This window comes from Notamacropus eugenii, chromosome 1, assembly GCF_028372415.1.
Source record: "Notamacropus eugenii isolate mMacEug1 chromosome 1, mMacEug1.pri_v2, whole genome shotgun sequence".
In the NCBI taxonomy this organism is placed as follows: Eukaryota; Metazoa; Chordata; class Mammalia; order Diprotodontia; family Macropodidae; genus Notamacropus; species Notamacropus eugenii.
The window spans coordinates 294,337,087-294,360,023 of NC_092872.1; the positions used below are offsets into that span (position 1 = coordinate 294,337,087).

The following is a 22,937-nucleotide window of genomic DNA, read 5'->3' on the forward strand; positions in this document are numbered from 1 at the left end:
ATGATCAAGGGAGAAGATTGATAATTCCTCTCTTGAACAGTAATAGATCGTCAGCTCCATGGTGTAACATGTGGCTTCAAGGCTGGTAGGGTGGCAGTGTGGGGGATCAAATTCTTGGAAGGAATTATAGAGAGAAATCATGAATCTGAGATTTGGAGTGGGAAGAGGGGCATTGGGAAAGATGTCACATGAATCACACAGATCCTATGGGCTAAATCTACCCTAAGCAACTCCCTCTGATACCAAGAACTATTGAATATGTGGGGACACAATTTTATTCTTAGAGTCACAAAAACTATCAGAGTGAGGTCATTCAGAGCTGAGAACAAAGTGGGCAGAGTTTCCCTTCCCTTCCCCGACTGTGTCTGCAAAGGCTTGAGGGCTGAAAAGGGGTAAATGAAGGTTCAAACCCAGATAGATGCAAAGAAATCTTTTAACCCTTTACCTCCCACACCTGTTCAGGGAGGCGGTTATACTTACAGCTTCATAATCTGCCAACTCCAATCTTGCTTTATTCTGCATTGTCCTCTTACACAGATAAATGGCTAAAGGAAGAGAAATAACATTGCACCAAAACCATGAGTGTAGCTTCAGACAAGAAGGGTGGCAAGAAACCAGGGTTTGGGATCATGCATTTCAAGATGAAAGGGACCTTAGAGATCATCTAGTTCAACCTGTTCGTTTAACAGATGAAGAAACTGAGATCTAGACAGGTTAATTGATTTCCCTCAAGGTCACAAAGTACTATCTGAGTCAATACTGGAACCCAAATTTGAGCCAGTATTTGAATTCAAAACCTAGCCCCACCCTTTGCATTCAAAAGACTTGACTTTTAATCTCATCTTTTCTACTTACTAGTTGTGTGGACTTGAATAGGTCTATTAACCAATCCAAGATTCAGTTTTCTCATCTGCCAATTGGGAATAATACTTGCACTGCCAACCTCAAAGGGCTATCCTGAGAACCAAATGAATTAATGTGAAAGTATAGGAAAGTGCTATATAATAACAATTAGCAATAAGCAGCACTGGTGCAGTAATCATTCGACCAATCATATATTTGTTGGGCATGTATGTGCCTAGTATTGTACGAGACGCTGTGAGAAATATAAGAAAAAAAGTCATGAATAACTTCCACTCTTAAGGGGCATTTATGAGTCACTTGTTGATTTCAGGAAACAGCACCACACTTCCATCCCCTGTCCTGAAACATATATACTTCTGGTACAATGTTCCCATGACCTAGTACAGTACACACAGCAGGTAAATAAATAATGAATGAATGAAGGCATCTTGGAAGCAGAAATGGAATAGGCTTTAAGTTACTCCCTCACCTCCTCTAGCAACTAGTTTTAATGATGTCTTCCAAGATGCAGCTCAATTTTCATCGACTCTTTGTGGCTTTTTCTGGTCCCCCCACCCCTAGCTGCTAAAGCCTTCCTCTCATAGAATGTATTGCATTTACTTTGTATATATATTATATCTACTTAATTATTTCCCTATTGACTCCCTCCTCAAAATGTGAGCTTCTTGAGGACAAGAATTATTTTTTTTTGCCTTCCTTTGTATCCCGGCTCTTAGCACAGTGCCTGAAACACAGTAAGCACTAAATAGATGCTTGTTGACTTTACTGCTGGACAGCTAGCAAGGCAGAGAGAGCATGAGACTGGTAGGTAAATAGAAAGGGGGACACTTTGCATATTGCAAGCACCATCACAGTTGATCCAGTTTCAGGGTGTCTTAAAATTAGAGATAGAGAACAATCTGGAATTATGCCCAAAGAGTTATAAAATTGTATATACCCTTTGATCCAGCAATACTGCTGTTAGTTGTTTCCCAAGGTGATCAGGGAAAAAGGAAAAGAACCTACATATTATAAGATATTAATAGCAGCTCTCTTTGTGATGTCAAAGAACAGGAAATTGAGAGGATGCCCATTAATTAGGGAATGGCTAAATAAGTTGTGGCATATGATTGTGATGGAATACTACAGTACTGTGAGAAATGATGAGCAGGTTGATTAAAAAAACACGGAAAGACTTGCATGAAATGCAAGAAACGAGCAGAACAAAGAGAATATTGTACATAGTAACACCGATGTTGTTGGAAGAATAACTGTGAGTGATGAGTTATTTTGAGAATTATAAATACTCAAATGAACTACAAAAGACCTACAAAGGAAGATACTGTCCACCTCCAGAGAAAGAATTGGTAAATATAAGTATGAATAGTATGATCTCTCTCTGTCTCTGTCTCTGTCTCTGTCTCTGTCTCTGTCTCTGTCTCTGTCTCTCTCTCTCTCTCTCTCTCTCTCTCTCTCTCTCTCGTGTGTGTGTGTGTGTGTGTGTGTGTATGTGTGTGTGTGTGTGTGAAATGATGACCTTCTCTAGTCTGGGATGGGGAGAGAGGGAGGAAGATAGTTCAGAATTTAAAATAGAACAAAATACATAAATTAAAAATTTAAAAGTTAGAGAGCTGGGCTTACCACTGAGATCTGAGACCAGAAAGAGGCAAGAAAGTGGAGATGTTCAGGATTCCTGCCTCTGCCACTGCTTTATTTTGGCCAGGGTTGTTTGGAAAATCCAGAATGTAAAAGATAGAGCCCAAGAACTTGTAACAGTTTCAAACTCAAATGGAAACAGTTACCTGTGGCTACATATTGACTTAGAAAACCACAAATTAACATTATCTATGTTGTATTGCATTTTTATTCATTTGTTAAACATTTCCCAGTTATATTTTAACTGTATTCAGGCTTCATTAGGGAGTTTTGCAGATTTCACCTCTTTTTTGATTTCACCTCTCCAAACTATAAGAAGGCATGTTCAGGGAGAAGGTTAGCCAATAACTCATAAAATGTGGTCAAATGAGATTCTCTAGGTTATAAATACATGTCTACTTATTTGTATGTAGGGATGATGCTACTCATTTCACTGTCAGGAAAACGTTTGCTATCCTTCTAGTAGTGATGATATCTGCACTGAAACATCCATAGCTTTTCACCCCATTTCTCTTATGACTAAGGTTCCAGATGAGGAAGTTTGCATGTTAGAGTAAGGCAGGCAGTCTGTAATTGTAGAATTTTTTTCCCATGTGTAAACATATAATACCCAGAGAGGTTGAGGCAGGAGTATACAGATAGTAACTGACAGAGCTAGGAATTTGAGCCCAAGTCTTCTCACTCCAAATCTAGTGATCTTTTCATAATATAATTCTGCCTCCATAAGTAGATATATTTGACTATATATATATATATATATATATATATATATATATATATATATACATATATATACATATATATATACACACATATGAATAGAATTGCATATGTAATATATGAAATACATCAGTAGATATATTTTATATACAAGTAAACATAAAGTAATTTTGGTGGGTTAATAAGCCAAAAAGGTGGTCATGTAGGATATGGTACTTAAAGTAAGTTTGGAAGGGAGCTAAGGATTCTAGGAGGTGGGAAGCCAGAGAAAAGAACATTCTATGAAAGGGTGATAGCCTGGGCAAAAGGCATGGGCATGGATTTCACATACAGGTAGCAGTAATCAAGTCAATTTCATCATTCTGATCTGCAATGATTTCTCTTTTGCCTCAATTCACTTGGAATCTGTACCACACCAATTAATACTTGGTTATAGGCTGTTTTGAGTTATTCTCTAATGGCTTCTTGTGTGCATTTCTTATCTTTCCAATTTGACATTAAGTGTCTTAGGAAGAGAGACCATATTTTTGACTTCTGAATTCCCTACAGTGGCTTGCACATTCATAGGATCATAGTTTGAGAACTGGAAGAGACCTCAGCCAATTAGTCCAACTCCTTTATTTTATAGAACAGATGCTCAAAAATACTTATTGGTTGAATGATTGCTAATTCTTTTTTGTTAATGAAATGAGTACTTTGCTAATTTTGACCCTTAATGACTCTTTCTCTCTCTCAACATATATATATATATATATATATATATATATATATATATATATATATATATATATATATATATATATATATGTATGTATGTATATATATATATATATATATATATATATATATATATGTATGTATGTATGTATATGTATATATAGTAACCCTGGAAGATCTATGCTTTCTGCTTATAAGAGACTAAACCTTAACTTTTATCCTCTTGTGTCCAAAGCCCTTGAAAATAGTCTCTCTCACATTCATAAGAAGCAATGACATGAAAAAACAGAGACAAAGTAATTTTCTCTAGACCTGGGCTTTGATGAGTTGTGTTCCAGCAGCTCCAGAAGCTTTTACTTTATTATGACTCAAACGTAGCTACTCTTCTTGGCCAGAAGCATCAAGCAGAACCATTGACTATAGTATTTAAGGAGTGGATTTTCAGTGAAGTGAGCACTAACACATGTGTATAGCTGAAGAGCCTTTCCCTTTATACACTCATGCTGTCCACAGCTATTTGGAAGCCTAATAATCTGAACTTTATTAGGCTATAAACTATTGTTATTCTATTCCTTCTACTCCTACCATTTCATAATTCCCCCTTCCTTCAAATTTATCTACTGCAGAAGTTATAAGGTTGGGTATTAGACTGACTGCTCACTGGTCAACCAATCAGATGTATCTGTCAGCATCTGCCAAATATTAATTCAGCTACAAAACCACATCATTCCCCCTGCAGCTGGAATCCTCTCCCACTAACAGACAATAATTCTCTAAACTGTCTTGAAAGAAATGGGATTTTATTGCTTCACTATCTCAAGAGAGGAATTAGCTGGAACTGCCACAGAAACATTTACTTAAGTGCTACTTCATGTTCTGATAGGTTCTACCAAGCTGGTTTTGAATATAGGTCCAGTGATGGGTTCTGTGTCTGACCTTAGAGGACCAGCTTAATTAAGTTTGAAGAGGACTGTCAACGGAAGACCAACTATTAATGATGACTTTTTCTTTAGCCACAACTCATTAGGGTAATTTATTACAAAGCAGGGGTCTGTTCTTTCTTTTTCTTTTTCTTTTTCTTTTCCTTCCTTCCTTCCTTCCTATCTTCCTTCCTTCCTTCCTTCCTTCCTTCCTTCCTTCCTTCCTTCCTTCCTTCCTTCCTTCCTTCCTTCCTCCCTTCCTTCCTTCCTTCCTTCCTTCCCTCTTTTTTTTCCCAAGGCAGCTGGATAGAGAGAATAGAGGATGGGGTTAGGAATCAGGAAGACTCTTACTAGTGACCTCAGACCTTTACTAGTTGTGTGACCCTAGGAAATGTCACTTAACTTCTGTCTGCCTCAGTCTCCTCAAAGGTAAAATGGGAATAATAGCATCTACCTGACAGGACTGTTGTGAGGATTAAATTGGAGTAATATTTGTAAAGCACTTAGCACAGTGTCTGGAACATAGGTGCTTAATAAATGTTTAATCCTTTCCCTTGTTGTCCCCCTCCCTCCTTTTTGTACCATGGATCCCTTTGTCAGTCTAAACTGCATAAGATAAGCATAGGGTGCTATTTTAAAATTCATAGGACCTCTCAAATTTATCCATAGATCTCTTAGGGGTCCATGTACCTCATGTTAAGAACCCCTTGTGGAGTGGATTCATTACCTGCATTGGTGGAAGGAGTAACCAGACTGATGGTCTCATATTTCTCTGAAGCATTGAAGTACCTTATTACTAAAGGTAATGGTAATGAAGTGTCAGCTGTCACTGCTGCCTAAGCTAGTGTATATCTATTCTCTTCCATTAAGGATATGAAATCAGATGAACCTTGAAGGATCTCCTTGCCCAGATATGATCTAATTGGGCCAAATCTAACAACTATTCCCATGAGTCAGAGTGAATTCTACTCCTATCCCTCCCTAAGCTCCTCCAAGGATTCTTGTTATGCTTTTTAATAAGCCTGTGAAGTTGCAGGTGGAAGTTGGTCATTGTCATCTTGGTCCTGCCTTCATCAGCCACATGGCCTCAATGGAAGGCTCAGAGGACTCTGGGATTCCATGTATCAAATGGCCCTTAGAAGAACTTCTCTCCAGCTCCTCTCCCAGGACTTCGTTGTTTTCAGTGTGCTGTGTGCCTCCCTCCATTATGAAGAGTTCCCAAGAGTTGAGGTCTTATTAAATGTCAAATAAATGAAAAAAAGTCAAACATGGGAAACCCCCCAGGACAGACAAATTACTCTACAGTTGCTCAGGCACTAAGCATTTGTCTTGCAAGCTCCCAGAAGTAACCTGTAAGAACTGGAGTTTGCTTCAGTTCTCACCATAGTCAGTGTTTTCAGGTTCCCAGCAGTTGGAGGGCCAGAAGTATGGAGCCTGCAAAACAACAGAGGGTCAGGAAACAGGAGTCCCCTCATATCATTCCCATTTTCCCCAGGGTCCTGAACTATGTTCCACTTTCACTTTTCCAAATTCTGATCAGATGAGGGGGAAAATGACAAAAAAGGTGCTTGAGGGAAAGGAAGAGAGCTGACTTACCTGGAATCGATAAAAGGTGCCATCATCCTTCAGGGTAAGGACATGGTCTGATATGGGAAAGATGTAACCCTGGGCAGCTACAAGGCTTCCCAAGTGTATTGCTTCACCTGTAGATTGGGGACAAGAGAGAAATAATTAGAAAGCTATTAGACTCAGCACCTGCCACTCAAATCTAAACTGTGTAAGGTAAGCATGGGGCAGGATTGCTATAATAACTCGATACCTATGTTTATAACTTCAAAAGGGATGAAGATTATATGGAGAGGGAAAGTATTAGGGAGAGAGTGGTCTTGATGACAAAGAAAAGCTTTAAGTTTTCTGTAGACTCTCTGGTTTCTAAGGTTTGTTTTCCCAGGAACATAGATCTGTCACTTCCCCTGATACCCTCACCATCCTCTTGGCTCCTAACTGGTATCTGAAAATTCCTTTCCAAACTCCCCTTTTTAGTATTTCAAACTTCTCTTATAGTTTTTATGAAGCCAGGAATCAATATTTGCATAATAAGGTCTCAGACTAAATCAAGAAGAGGGCACAAAAACCTCTGGCTGACTCCCATCAGGAAGGGTAAGGGCACCATCTTTAACAGTGATACCATGGTTTCTTAGTGTCTTATGCTGCACACCCCTCCTATAGCTCCCTCAAAACAGCTGTAGAAATGAAATTGAAATAATCTCTACCATATGGATATAAAATAGAAATTCCTACTTCAGAGTTCAGAAGAAGTATAGAGAGACTATTGCGATAATTCAAAGTTATAACTACTAGGATACTTTGAGACCTTCAGCTTTGCTACTTTAAAACAGAATGTATTCAGTTGAAAGATTGCTGGGTTGTGAACCAGAAGACCTGAGTTTCAGCACTTGCTGAAGGGCTTCCTTAGGTCAATCATTTATAGAGGAGGCTGAATTGACCTATGGGGACCATCTCAGAACGTATGCACCCAGAACTCCCCTGGAACTTCTAGGGACTCCAGAAGCATGGTGTGATCGATCATTGGACTTTTTATATTGTTTGATGTCATAGTTAGCCTAAGTGACTCCATATTGGAATCCTATAATCATAAGTGGACCTCATGCTCATAAAGCAGATGAGCAAAAACAAAGTTGTACTTTTCCACTGTTCTGACCTATGTTAATCCTGTGACAACCACTTAATGCTCACAGCTTCTGATTGGTTAAAACTCTTGGTCTGTGAGCTATTCGTCTTCTACTGCCTCAGATAGCTAACTCAAAACCTCCCACTTTCTGGCTGAAATAAAGAAACTCCCCCTATCCAAGCCTCACCCAAGCTTGGTATAATAAGTGGTCCTGAGATTTTCTCTACCATATCTGTGTCTGATTAGAAATATCCCTCCCATATCTAGCACCAATTACCACCAAGACCATTTTTGGGGTATAAAACTTTCCCACCTGAACCCCAACTTTATGTATGTACTTTCCCCTAGATGACTTCCTTTCCCTCCCACTGAGTGAATTTCTTATATTCATGGGAACAAACCTCTGTCTGACTATATTGACACATGTGTATATGCATGTGTGTTACGTGCTTGTTGCACCATATAATTATAAAGTTCTTGTTTGTACTAGTTTCCTGAGTCTCAGTTTTTCATCCCCAAACTCATCTTTGCTCTTACCTGAGTCCTGAAGCCAAATAAAGTTCATGATAACTCAGTATTAGGGCATGTTAGAGATGATGAATTCCCTGGCTACTATTGGTCATGTGGTAACTCAGCACTGAAGAAAAAGGGTGCTTTGAAATAATGAAGCAATCCCCTCATTAGCTACTGGACAAGAAGAGCTGATGACTCAATGGAACTTTTAAAAGGAGAGACAGTTTTTGCTTCAGTTGCTTTGCTCTGATTTGCCTGTGTAATATGTAGTTCTGTCTCCAGACTCCCTGTGAGAAGGTTGTGGGTATGGGCTACGCTCTTTTCCCTTATACCACTGGCACTCTTAAGGTGGAAACAAAGACTTAATACTTCTAGACCCCTGATTGCTTGTCCTACTTTTTGTTTCTTTTCCTGAACAGGGGATTGAACATTATTCTTGAGGTGGACATGTGAAGATTTGGAGATAATCTTGTGAGTTTGGGGAGGTACAGAGATCCTGGGTCCCACTGGGTTAACTAACAGAAAGAAGAGGAATTTTTAACAATTACTCTAGTACTGCTGGAGGAGATCACTAAGCCTCATCTATTTTACCAGATGTGACCGGGTTGTTGTTTGGACAGTGCAGAGTTCAGGTGAAATGCAAAATACCTAATCAACAGTCTTGCAAATTACTTTATATCCCTATGAGGTTTAAGTATCAGCCACCAAGAGTGTATAATAGTAATTTTAAGTTGTCTCTGAATCCTGTTCTGAATTGTTCTATCAATGTGTGTTGTGAGTCTTTTGTATGTAAGAAATAAATACCTGTCCCATACCTGATTGATTACATTTTTTTATTCCCCTCTTTTGAGAAAATTATAAGAAATAAGAGCTCGTTCATTAGAGACTATACTTTCTAGGATTGAACCTAGGCTTAGCTATATGTTTGAGTCTAGAGTAGATAGGCATCTTATTGGAAAGGGAAGGAGTATAATGCTCCAGCTTTCTGGGTCTGCTATTGATTCCTCAAAATTAGACTTAATTTCATGAAGTTTTGCTGTCCTTGTGTGCAAAAAGGGGATAATAAAAGCTATCTACCTGCCTTCCAGAGCTGTCTTAACGATCCAGAGTGAGAATTTTAAAGCAATTTGTAAGCAATTTTTATTATGTATAAAGTCAGATACAAAGGTAAAAAGGTAAAATGAAGAAAACTAATGAAAAATTAATTCTCAGCAAGTCTCCATTATATATTAATGTAGCATAACAATCTCTTAACATTCAAAAATTAAATGCTAAGCCTGAAAATGAAAGACATATTCAAGGAATCCTTAATTTCTTGACTTGTCAGTTTCAGAAAATTACTTGTTTCAACTTCGGATGACAGAATCATATCCCAGTGATAAAAAGATGAGTTAGAAGGGACTGTAGAGATCAAGAAATTACCTAATGCAACCCTTTGATTTTACAACTGAGAAAAAATGAAGAGGTGAAGGACTGTTAAATTCACATAGTGAGTCAGTGAGCACCAAAACTCTAATCCAGATATCTTGAGCTCTCAGTCTGAAGTTTTCTCCCCTATATAATAAGGTATTTATACACATACATATATACAAATATTTGCTATATATGTTTATATGGAACATATTTACTTATTTAAATTTCTATATCATATTCATATCTTTTATGAATTTAATTTATTATTTATATTCTATTATATTTATGTCTATTGTATATTTATGAATTTATATTCATTTATGCATGTTTATACATGTATATACACATATACATATGTAAATATGTATATTTGTATGCATACACACATATATTACATATATATGCATAATCAAACTTTTTCTCCAGTAAGAACCACATATGGAGTATGTGAATTTGATCACAAATTCTGAACTGGTACAGTTTGTGTTGTTGAAGTTTTTCTGAACTCTCTCTACTACTTAACTCTGACCTAGTTGTCTTTTTAAAAATTCAACCACCCAAGTCACTAGTTTAATCTCTTTTGAAAAACCTGTTACCAGATATTAAAGATAGAATATTTTTTACCAGGAGCTTTCTTTTGTTGTTACCAAAACTATCAAGGAGTTTATGTACTTATCAGGTTATGGGTTGAGAATTTCAAACTGTCCTTTCTTTTTAAGTAGTCAACTCTAAGACAGGACTCATATGCAATCCAATTGTGTATCTTCTTAGCATGTGATATAATTCTTAGCTTAGATCACTGCCTTGTTGAGTGGAAGCAATTGCTATGCTTAGAATACTGACAGATTAGAAAGAACCAGGAGAGGCAATATGGAACAGTAGGTTCAGGTCTGACCTCAGATTCATAAGATCTAGGTTGAAGAGTTGCCACAGAGAGCACTAACTTCGTGACCATAGGTAAATCACTTAACCTCCCTGCCTCAAGTCTCTGGCACAGTTAGGTGAGCCAGTGGCTAAAGCACAGAGCCTGAAACCAGGAAGTCTCATCTTCATGCATTCAAATCCAGAAGGAAATGGTAAATCACTCCAATATCTTTGCCAAGAAGATTCCAATTCCAAACTGACATTCCAAATGTCAGTCTTCCAAAAGATTGACAAAGAGTCAGACACGACTGAACAAGAAGAACTCAAGTCTCTCCCTACTCCAAATCCATCCATCTGCCAAAGTAATTTTTCTAAAGTATAGATTGGATCATGTCATGACTCCTACAATAAATTCTGGTAGCTTCCTGTTATCTCTAGGATCTGATATAAATCCTCTACTTGACTTGCTCATAATCTGACCTCTTCCTAATATACTGGTCTACTTTTTAGTCCTCCTGAACTCATGGTGTGTTAGAACCAGTTCCAAATAGCTCTCTAGAGCTGATTGTTAAATTTTCATTGTGAGAATTTATGTCTTGGAAATTGGCAAAAGCTACAAATCTGGACTTGATTTATCATTCTTTTGATTGTCCAGAGTTAAGAAAGTGATGAAAAGTGTTTTAAAATATACATAGATAGATGTAGATATATAGAAAGATAGATTAGACTTTAAAGTAAGTCAGAAATACTTTTCTCCCCTGCAGATGTGCCTGTTAAACATTTATCACCAGACTGTTGTCCACATCCCATCTTCCAACTCCTTTTCACTGCCCTCTCCCATTCCTGGAACACTCTCCCTTTGTATTTCTGCCTTTCATTTCCCTGGCCTCCTTCAAGACTTCTGCAGGAAGCCTTTCCTGGTCCCCTTAGCTACTAGTGGCTTCCCTTCTCAGATGACCTCCCCACTATTCTGAATCTATCTTGTATCACTTATTCATATCACCTTTCTTCTAAAACTGAGTTTTTTGAGGGTAGAGTATGTTTTTACCTTTTTTTGTATTCTTTGTATCCCCATATCTTTATATCCCTATACTGCCCATATCCCCTTTAGTATTGACTGATAGACAATACATGCTTCTTGATGAAATGACTGAAGACATCTCAGCAATTAGAAAACTCTAAGTCATCATCATTCTGCTGATCTGCATCCAGTGGAGCAAAGAAAGGAAATAAGCATTTATTAAGTGCCAGGCACTGTGCTAAACACTTTTAAAATATTATCTCTCTTAATCTTCACAGTAACTCTGGGAAGTAGGGGTTATTATTAACTACCTCTGAGAGCTGAAGAAGCTGAGGCAGGCAGTGGTTAATAATTCAGCCACACCATACATGTCAAGACCTGATTTGAACTCAGGTTTTCCTGACTCCTGGCCCAGTAATATCCATTGTACCATCTAACTAGCACTGTATGGAGACCCTTACATCTATAGACTTCCTTCTTTCCTCCTACAAAAGTAAACCCTATGAGAGGGTCAGAGGCACAATTTTAGCATCCCTAGGGGAAGAAATGGGACAACTAGGTGGAATTTCCTAATCTGCTATAATAGAGCTATAAAGAAGGCTTATTTCATTTGTGATTATGATTCATTTATTCGCCACTCTGACTTCTTGATGATTCAAACACCTCAAATATAGCTGGGAAACCCCAAAGTAAGAAAATAAATGTATAAGTGCAATATGCTGCTTGGAGGCAAAGAGCAAAATGTTAATAATAAAGGTCAGAGAGAAAACAATAATATAGGCTCTACTCTTTAATGGATGGGCTTTGTAACAGGTCAGGTCCTCATTCAGAGGAGAGGCCTGACATATATTGGCAATATAAGTTATTTTGCACACAATTTTAAGACGTGTTGTCTATCTGTAGTACTGGAGCATCAGGTTTTCTAGGCCATAGCACATTGGAATCATCAGAGTAGAATAAGGGATGCTTTTAGTCATAATGATAACTGCACAAAGGTGTACCATAAAGTCAGACATCTAGAGAAGAAGTGTAAAAATCTGAAGTAAAAAAAAACACACCACATCACTCAGGGACCATTTAGTTCAGGGACAAACAGCCCTTCACACTCTAAGGATATTATTGTACTATGGTATAGTCGTGTTTGGTGTGTATCATAATAACCCTAAGGCAACAATAAATGGCTATATCATATTTAGTACACTCTGTTTAAGAAGGCAAGGAGACATGAAATACACTTTAGAAAAGTACTACTCTGATGTTCTCATGGATCTGTGATCTCATCAATGGTGGGCACTGTTTCCAGTGGTACAGATAAAAATCCTTTCATGCCTTCTTAACCTATAAGACTCTTGACAATGTCCTCCCACATATTCTATACAGGGGACATACTGAATACGATAGGATCCTTCCTTTGGAGATCTTGATCCTGTGTAGATGCCAATGAAGTGCATAGGCTTTCTGCTGGTTAAGGCTTACTTGATACATGACCAGCCTACTTCCTTACCCAGTCACACATTTCTTTTAGAATATTTTTTACACTACCTCTCTTGTGCAATTCTTCATTAATAAGATGCTATGTGCCACTCACAACCCACTAAGTCTCCCTCCACTGCCCTTAGGGTGATCTATAATTTTAATTCTTTGGAAACTTACTTTGCAAGTCTTATGGAATCGCCAGATTATTGGTGATTTTTTAAAATGGGCCTCTGTTTCAGGGATAAACTTAAGGTCATTAAAAACACTACACATTTTCCCAGATACAATCTAGAACATTCCTTTTCTTTTTTTCCCAATAAACAAGCAAGGAAAAATGGTTATATTTGAAACTGTGAACTTCTATTATGTACAATTTTTTAAAAGATATACATTAAATTTAACATGACAGTAACAAAATTGACCTGCTTATCTGTGTACCCTTCTGAATTTCCTTTGACTCTCTTCTGTGTATTTTTTTTAACATTTCCATTGATGTTTATCCACTTCTCTCCCTCCCTCCTTCCACCCATCCCCATCACTAGCTATATCCACTAACTTCCCTACCTCCATCTCTATCCATACCCCTGAGCAATAGATGACCTCCCTTTTTAACAAATTAACAGTCAAGCAAAATGAATCCATATATTGGCCATGGCTAAAGAAGTATGTATCATTGTGCACCTATATTCCATCACTTCTCCGCCAAAAGGCAGGAAGCATGCTTCATTATGAGTGTTCTGAATTCACGATTGATCAGTTATTACATTGATCAGAATTCTTGACCTTAAAAATTGTTTACCTTTACATTATTGTAATCTTTATATAAAATGTTTTCCTGGTTCTGCTTACTTCACTCCATATCAGTTCATAGGAACCTCAGATTTCTCTGAATCCATTCCTTTTATCATTTCATATGGTACAATAATATTACATGATGTCAGTATACCATAATTTGTTCAACCAATCTCCAAATGATTGGTACCCCTCCCCTTTGCTACTACACAAAGGGCTTCTCTAAATATTTTTGTACATATGGGTCTTTTCTCTCTTTCTTTGACTTTTTTGGATTTATTCTTAGTCAGTAGGACTGTCTTCCCAAATTTCTTTCCAGAGTAAAGAACACTCCTTTTCTTAATCAAATGTGAACCTAGAGTACTGTCAGTTTGTGATTTCTGCCCTGATGAGCTCTATACATTGTCCATCAATCTAACTGCATATATCATAGTCTAGACAATCAGCTCTTTTCATTCACTTGATTTTTCTGATAAAAATAATTCTTCCAATTTTTAGTGGTTGGAAGTCTAATTTAAAAAGCTTTACAATATTCCAGGTCTTGAAATGACTAGCAGAATTTCATTCACAAACTGGAGCATCAGGAGAAACTCACTAATTTTAAGAATTCTCTTCCATTAGGAATCTATGCTGATCAGCTTCAATGAACGTAGTAAACATTAATCTCCCTTTTTTCTACTGATTGATATTTCTAATCAGAAAATTGTTGAATAAAGTTATCTCTGTTGTACCTTTCAAATGATTTTGCATTATTTTAATATTTAGGGAAGACATCTTATTGGAGGAGAAAGTGTAAGACTGAATTTAGTTGAATGCTTTTTATAGTAAACAAATGAGAATTATCAGACATTGTGTACTCTAGAATATTGTTTGCAAAATCTGGTCTATTCTCTTTGCATGCCTTCTTTAAGTATACTTTCGATAATTGTGTAGATTTTAAACTATAGTCATACATATTTTTAAGAGATGAAAAAGTCAGAGGTTATTGTTTTCTTGATCACTTTTTTTTTAGTAATACAGGATATCCCAAACATCTTAGTGTGGTTTTAAGATTTAATAGTGTTTTGTAAAAGTTTTAAGTTTAAAAACTGAACTGAGACACATGGGATACCTTGTCCTGTTCAAGATTTTTTTATGTCTTTTATACTGTCCTCTCAGCTTGTGAAATGATCTCTCAACATTGTGTCTCTTTCAGCATGAATCATTTCTGCTTGATCTGTATGAATTATCTTAGTTTTATTTGGTGACATTTGTACATCTCTATATAGCATATTAGGGACTGTTATCTTAGACTCTAAAATGTTGTGATTCTACTGTCATTGATAAAGAAAAACAGTTTGTTGAAAAAGTTTGTTGCAACAATCTTGACAGATCTTTACCATTTTTGTCTGTTTGTTATATTTCCAATTTTATCTTCAAGTGTTCTCAGAATGATCTGGCTTAAATTAATTGTCTTGCCAAGCTCTTTGCAAGCTTGTTTTTCTATTCATTATTCTTTGCTTTTTTAAAAATATGAGATAACACTGCTCATAATCTTCTAATAACTGAATAATCTTCTAATACCTTCTAATAGCCTGAAAGACTTTACAAATGAATTTCTCATGTAAGCTGGTATTGCTCTTGGTTGCTATAACTCTATTCTTACCAAGGAAATCATGTTTGCTAGCTAAAATTTCTAATTACTTTTAATTTCCTCAATGCAGTAATTGACTTGCATTATTTAAACTGCTTTAAGAAGTGGAGATAGCCTATGTCAATGTCTGTTCCTTTAACCACTTCCTAATTTTCAGCCATTTAAACAGGACGGATTGCTTTTAACTAAATTTCAAGTCATATCACTTTATTTTTATTCTTTTTCAATTGGCATTGATTTAGATCTTTGTTCTGTTAATATGCTGATTCTACACATTCAACTTATTTGAAATGACAAATAGTCATTTCCTATCTATTAACAATAATTTCATTTTGTGTCATTTTTTTTTTTAGTGCTTGCCACATTTAGTGCCTCCCAACTGTATTCCCAAAGAAATTATTCATGATACGTATGTAAAAGCCTTCTGTGTACTTGGCACACCTTTTCTATCTAATTTTTCACTCTTGAATCATATTTTCCAACATTTTTCTCTGACGTCTATCAAGTCTACATTTATATTTTATATTTTTTAAAATTAATTAATTTATCTGTTTTCACTTTTCTACAATCACTTCCATATAGCTTAGATTTTTCCCACTCCCCCACCTTATCCCCTCCTTTTTCCCTGTCTCTCTGAGATGACATACAATCTTATATAGGTTCTTATACATTCTTATTAAATACATTTTCACCTTAGTCATGTCACATAGAAGAATTAAAATGAATGGGACAAACCATGAAAAAACAAAACAAAACATAACACAAGAAAAAATGGTCTTCTTCATTCTGCCATCCAATTTCATAGTTCTTTCTCTGGATGTGGAAGGCATTTTGCCTCAAGAGTCCATTGGGGATTTTTTAGGTCCTTGCATTGCTGTGAAGAGCTAAGTCTACTAGAAAAATTGCTCACACACTGTGGTTGTTGCTGTGTACAAAGTTCTCCTGGCTCTGCTCCTTTCACTCAGTATCATTTCATATAAGTCCTTCCAGCCTCTCTGAAGTCTTCCTGTTCATCATGTCTTATAGCACAATAGTAATCCATTACATTCACATACCACAACTTGTTCAGCCACTTGAAGGGCATCCCCTTGATTTTCAGTTCTTGGCCACCACAAAGAGAGCTGCTATAAATATTTTTGTATATGTGGGACCCTTTCCCATTTTTATAATCTCTTTAGGATACAGCCCTAGACCTAGCTGGGTCAAAGGGTATGTACATTATTGTGGCCCTTTGGGCATAGTTCCAAATTGTTCTTGAGAATGGTTGGATCAGCTCACAGCTCCACCAACAATGAATTAGTGTTCCAACTCTCCCACATCTTCTCCAACATTTATCATCTTCCTGTTTTATCATGTTAGCCAATCTGATAAGTGTGATGTGCTACCTCAGAGTTGTTTTGATTTGCATCTCTCTAATCAATAGTGATTTAGACCTTTTTTTATATGACTATAGATAGTTTTAATTTCTTCCTCTGAAAACTGTCTGTTCATATCCTTTGACCATTTATCAATTGGTGAATGACTTGTATTCTTGTACATCTGACTAAGTTCTCTATATATTTTAGAAATGAGGCCTTTATCACAGACACTACTTGCAAAAATTCTTTCCCTGTTTTCTGCTTCCTTTCTAATCTTGGCTGCATTGGGTTTGTTTGTGCAAAAAACTTTTCAATTTAATGTAATCAAAATTATCCATTTTGCACTTCATAATGTTCTCTATCTTCCGTTTGGTCAAAAATTTCTCTATTCTCCATAAATCTGTGAAATACTCTATTTTCTGCTCCCCTAATTTGTTTATAAAATCAGTCTTTATACCTAGGTCATATATCTATTTGGATTTTATTCTTGTGTATAAAGTCAGTCGTTGGTTTATGCCTAGTTTCTGCCACACTGTTATCCAGTTTTCCCAGCAATTTTTGTAGAACAGTAAGTTCTTATCCCAGAAGCTGGAGTCCTTGGGTTTATCAAACAGTAGATTGCTACATTCATTGACTACTATGTCTTGAGTACCTAACCTATTCCACTGGTCTACTCCTCTTATTTCTTAGCCAGTACAAAGTGGTTTTGATGATTGTTGCTTTATAATACAATCTGAGATCTGGTAGGGTTAGGCCACCTTTCCTAGCATTTCTTTTCATTAGTTCCTTTGATATTCTGGGCCTTTTGTTCTTCCAGATGAATTTTGATATTATATTTTTCTAGCTCTAGAAAATAATTATCTGGTAATCTGATTGGTATGGCACTGAAAAATGAATCAATTTAGGTAGAATTGTCATTTTTATTATATTAGCTCAGCCTACCCACGAGTAACTAATGTTTTTCCACTTACTTAGATCTGACTTTATTTCTGCAAAAAGTGTTTCATAATTGTGTTCATATAGTCTCTGGGTTTATTTTGGCAGATAGATGCCCAGATATTTTATAGGGTATACTGTACCTTTAAATGGGATTTCTCTTTCTATCTCTTGCTGTTGGGCTTTATTATTATTAATAGAAATGCAGATAATTTATGTGGGTTTATCTTGCAACCTGTAATTTTGTCAAGGTTGTTTATTATTCCACGTTGTTTTTTTACTTGATTCTCTGAGATTCTCTAAGTATATTATCATATCATCTGCAAAGAGTGATAACTCAGTTCCTTCTTTGCCTATTCTAATTCCTTCAATTTCTTTTCTTCTCTTATTGTTAAAGCTAACATTTCTAGTACCATATTGAATAACAGTGGTGATAATGGGCATCCTTGTTTCACCCCTGATCTTATTGGAAATGCATCTAGCTTATCCCCACTACATATGATACTTGTTGATGGTTGATGCTTATTATTTTATGGAAGGCTCCATTTATTCCTATGCTCTCCAGTGTTTTCAATAGGAATGGGTGTTGTATTTCGTCAAAAGCTTTTTCTGCATCTATTGAGATAATCATGTGGTTTCCATTGGTTTTCTTGTTGATATGATTAATAATGCTGATATTTTCCTAATATTGAACCAGCCCTGCATTTATGGTATAAATCTTACCTGATCACAATGTATTATTCTCGTGATAAGTTGTTGTATTCTTTTTTGCTAATATCTTATTTAAAATTTTTGCATCTGTATTCATTAGGGAAATTTGTCTATAATTTCCTTTCTCTGTTTTGGCCCTTCCTAGTTTAGGTATCAGAACCATATTTGTAACATAAAAAGAATTTGGTAGGACAGTCTCTTTAGTATTGGAATTAACTGTTCTTTACATGTTTGACAGAATTCACTTATAAATCCATCTGGCCCTAGAAATTTTTTCCTAGGGAGTTCATTGATGATTTGTTCAATTTATTTTTATGAGATGGGGTTATTTAAATATTCAGCATCCTCTTCTGTTAATCTGGGAAATTTATATATTTTTAAATATTCATCCATCTCATTTAGATTGTTGAATTTATGGGTATACAGTTGGGAAAAGTAATTTCTAATTATTGCTTCAATTTCCTCCTTGTTGGAGGTGAGTTCACCCTTTTCCTTTTTGATATTGGTGTTTTGGTTTTCTTCTTTTTCCAAATCAAATTGACCAAAGATTTATCAGTTTTATAGGTTTTTTCATAAAACCAACTCAGTTTTATTTATTAATTCAATAGTATTCTTAATTTCAATTTTATTACTCTTTCCTTTGGTTTTCAGTATTTCTAATTTGGTATTTACTTGGGGATTTTCAATTTGTTCTTCTTCCTGCCTTTTTAGCTGCACACCCATTTCATTGATCTCCTCTTCCTCTATTTTATTCATGTAGACATTCAAAGATATAAAATTTCCCCTAAGAAATTTAAAGAACTTTTAATCATTTAATGTAAAAGCTGCAAGGTCCTGTGTGATCCTAAGTGTACCTCCTCGATATATGAATGGTTTCTTTCTGGCTGCCTGTAGTACTTTCTCCTTTACTTGATAGTTCTGGCATTTGGCAATGATATTCCCTGGTGTTTTTAGTTTGGGATCCCTTTTTAGTTTGGGATCCCTTTTGGGAGGTGAATGGTGGATTCTTTCAATGAATATTTTGCCCTCTGTATCTAGGACCTCTGGGTAGTTTTTCTTGATGATTTCTTGGAAGATATTGTCCAGGATCTTTTTATCATCATGGCTTTCTGGTAGACCAATAAATTAGATTTTTCTCTCCTGGATCTGTTTTCCAGGTCAGTTGTTTTTCCAATGAGATATTTTACATTTTCTTCTATTTTTTCATTACATTCTGTTTGACTGATTCTTGATGTCTCATAGAGTCATTAGCTTCTACTTGCTCAATTCTAACTTCTAATAGATTGTTTTTTTCAGTTAATTTTCACATCTCCTTTTCCATTTGCCCAATTTTTCCTTTCTAAGGAGCTGTTCTCTCTAGTGAATTTTTTTCATATTTTTAAAATCATTGGCCAGTTTTTCTTCTACTTCTCTAATCTGGTTTTTAAAATCCTTCTTGAGATCTTTCAAGAATACTCTTTGACCAGTTTATATTCCCTTCTGAAGTTTCACATGGAGGTACAGTCTCAATGCTGACCTCTGGTATTCCTGTTTTGGTCCTTGTCCCCATAGAAAGATTCTATGGTCTTTTCTTTTCTGCTTTGCTTCTTCCTCAAGATGATCACCCTTTTCCTAGCTTTTACAGTGGACCTCTGCTTCTGGGGCACAAGGGGCTCTGTCCCATGGTTCTTGTGCTTAGAAATTGAGGCTTTGTGTATTGGGACCTCTGGTTCTTTCACTAGAAGCTAATATGCTGTGGCTTACCTGGTGCTGAGCTGACTGGTGTGCCAAAGCAGAAGCCAGGTGAAGTCTTTCTGAGTTTCCCTAGAGCTTCCCTGGAGCTAGCTGTGTTAAGTGTGGGGGAGAGGTAGTCTGGAGGCAAGAGTTTTCCTCTGCTGAGCTAGAGCATAGATAGGCAAGCTTAGCAGTTGGTGAACCCCATCTGTGATAGTGTTTTCTCAACTCCCCTGCCTGAGCTCAGGCACATCTGGGGTCCTGGTGTTGGCAATTGTGAACTCTACCACCCTGGGGCTCAGGATCTCCTCCTGGTTCGCTGAGGTGGGGCTATCTGGGAAAGCTCTGGTCCTGCACTAGTCCCCTTCAGACACAGTAAGAGGGACACCACTTTGCAATTTTCCTAGCCTCATGGGCTAAGAGACTGTTTACCCCTTTGGCTGATCCCACTGCTTCAGGATTTTTCCTGGGGAAATATTCTCTGGGTTTTTCAAGGTCAAAAAAGGGAGGAGGATAGCATTTACTAATCACTCTGCCATCTTAGCTCCAGGAAGTTCAAGTAGGTGACTTACAGACATTTAATCTGCAGGGTGATAGTCTCAGGAGTAGCTGCTGCAGTTACTTGAGGTTCTGCAGTTCTCTCTTGCTCACTTCCACTGGACTTTCCATCCTGAGCTGATATGTTTGAGAATCCACAGTGCTGCTGCTTCAGACTGCCTGGGCTTCCTGCTCAGTTTTGCTATGGTGGGGTCTGTGCTGGTACAGCCTGTGTGCTGTGTGCTCCTCCAGCCCCATGCAACAGATCCTTCCCATAGACCTTCCAGTCTGTCCTGGGTTGGAAATCTATCACACTCTGACTCTTATCATAATCTGCCACTCTAAAATTTGTTCAGATTCTCTTTTTAGACATATCTGAAGCAGATTATTTTAGAGCTTAGGTGAGTACTTGCTCTCACTCTGCCATCTTGGCTCCACCTCCATCTACTTTCATACTGAAGTAATCAACTATTAAAATTAAATTGAATTGTTTTGGAGGGGCTTATTAAGTTATCCATAAAATTTCTTTTGTTGTTTTGTTGTTTCAATCATGTCTGATTCTTTGTGACCCCATTTGGGATTTTCTTCATTGAAATACTAAAGTGGTTTATCATTTCCTTCTTCAGCTCATTTTACAGATGAGGGAATTGAGGCAAACAGGGATAAAATACTTGCTCAGGGTCACACAGCTAAGTAATTTTCTGAGGCTGACTTTGAACTCAGGAAGATGAGTCTTCCTGACTCCAGGCACAGCACTCTATCCATTGCACCATCTAGCTATCTCTTTAATTCTCCATTATCTGCAACAAAAGTTGGCATATTAGCTGCTAATGGTATTTTTTTTTTTACAAATACTTATTGAGAGTGCTGCAGTATGATTTCATAGGACTGTACAATCATAAATTTAAACCTCTAAAAGGTCCAAAATTCCACAAAATACTGATTACTATTGCCTTCCCTGTTGCTATAATAAACCAACTCTTTCATCTTCTTTTCTAAGAGATGTGAACCATTCTTTTGTATAGCTTTAGCTTCCTTTTATTTCATTTGAGTGAATATGTCAATATGGGCATAAATCATTTTCTCTTGTATTATACTTACTTGGAGGTTGGTGAACATGGATCTCACATTTAGAATCCCAACAGTTAAAGTGTTGCTTATAGAGAATCTAAAAACAAGAGATGGGGCAAGATACAATGGAAAAAAGGCCTTGACTTTGGAGTGAGAGGGCCTGGTTTCTGAATCTTCCTTTGACACTTGCTCGTTAGGTGACCTTGGGCATAACTTGACTGCATCTCAGTTTCCTCATGATAAAATGAAGGGTTGGACTCTAAGGGTTTTTCCATTTTTAGATTAAAATTATAACTAACCTTGTAATGGCAAGTAAAATAGGATCTTTTGCTGCTTTTGTTTTGATATAATCAAGAAATATAATGACTCTATTTGAATGTGACTAGGGAGTATATTTCCTACCTATTGTCAGGCCTGGGAAGATTTGTATGAATCTTAATGAGGCACTGATTCTCAAAGGATGTGATTCCCTCTAGCTCCAAAAAGTATATAAAGACTCTGAAGTAAGGTTTAATTTTGGGTCTTACTTTTGGTAAGGTTTGAGTGACAGATGATGACTCTGGGAAGCCACTAAGGAGACCCCTGGCTTTGAGAACCCAGATGTTATGCTTCCCTCTCTGGTAACTATGGTCAGACAGTTGGGGTCCAATTGTCTGTTGAATTCAGGCAGAGGAAGTCTGTTGACTTTTTGACTTTTCTGTATTTTCTTTGAAGTTTGGAGTGCTGACTCCCCTGAAACAAGTGAATGTTATGGGTTAAAGTAATTGTTAACCCCTCAAAAGTTGCCTTTCCTTTTATGAATGCAGACCTGTGATAGCAAGGCCTCCTGTGTATGTTGGGGTGCTTACTGATACAAACCTCTATCCAATTTTTTACTTCTTTGCCATTTCCAAAACAGGAATGGAATGGCATCAAACAGAATTTAGGGCCATTTTTTTCATAAATCAATTGACAAGCATTCATTAAGATCTTATTATATCAAGAAAATGTTCATATCCTTTGCCCAAGAAATTCCACTACTAGGCAAATACCCTAAGGATGTCATTGATAAAAAAGAAACTCCCCATATAAAAACATATAGCAACATTTTTATGGTAGCAATGAACAGAAAATACAAAAGGTGCCCATCATTTGGACAACGGCTAACCAAATTATGCCACATGGATTAATGGAATTTTGCTAAGCTATAGGCAATGTATGAATGTGATGAATACAGAGAAACATGGAAAGATTTAGATGACCTGAGACAGACTGAGGTAGGCAGAGCCAAGAAAACAATACAGCAATGTAAATGAAAAGAACAACCCTAAAATAATTTAAAATAAATATTTGCAAAATTACAAAGATGAAG

General features: G+C 36.7%; 1 protein-coding gene across 1 annotated transcript in view; it reads right to left on the minus strand.

Moving 5' to 3' along the window:
• RGS6 (regulator of G protein signaling 6) overlaps positions 1 to 22,937 on the minus strand; it is a 662,738-nt gene that overhangs the window by 125,102 nt on the left and 514,699 nt on the right. Inside the window, 3 exon segments of the mRNA XM_072629224.1 lie at positions 481 to 545; positions 6,239 to 6,290; positions 6,453 to 6,559. Of these exon segments, the coding sequence (XP_072485325.1) occupies positions 481 to 545; positions 6,239 to 6,290; positions 6,453 to 6,559 (224 nt within the window).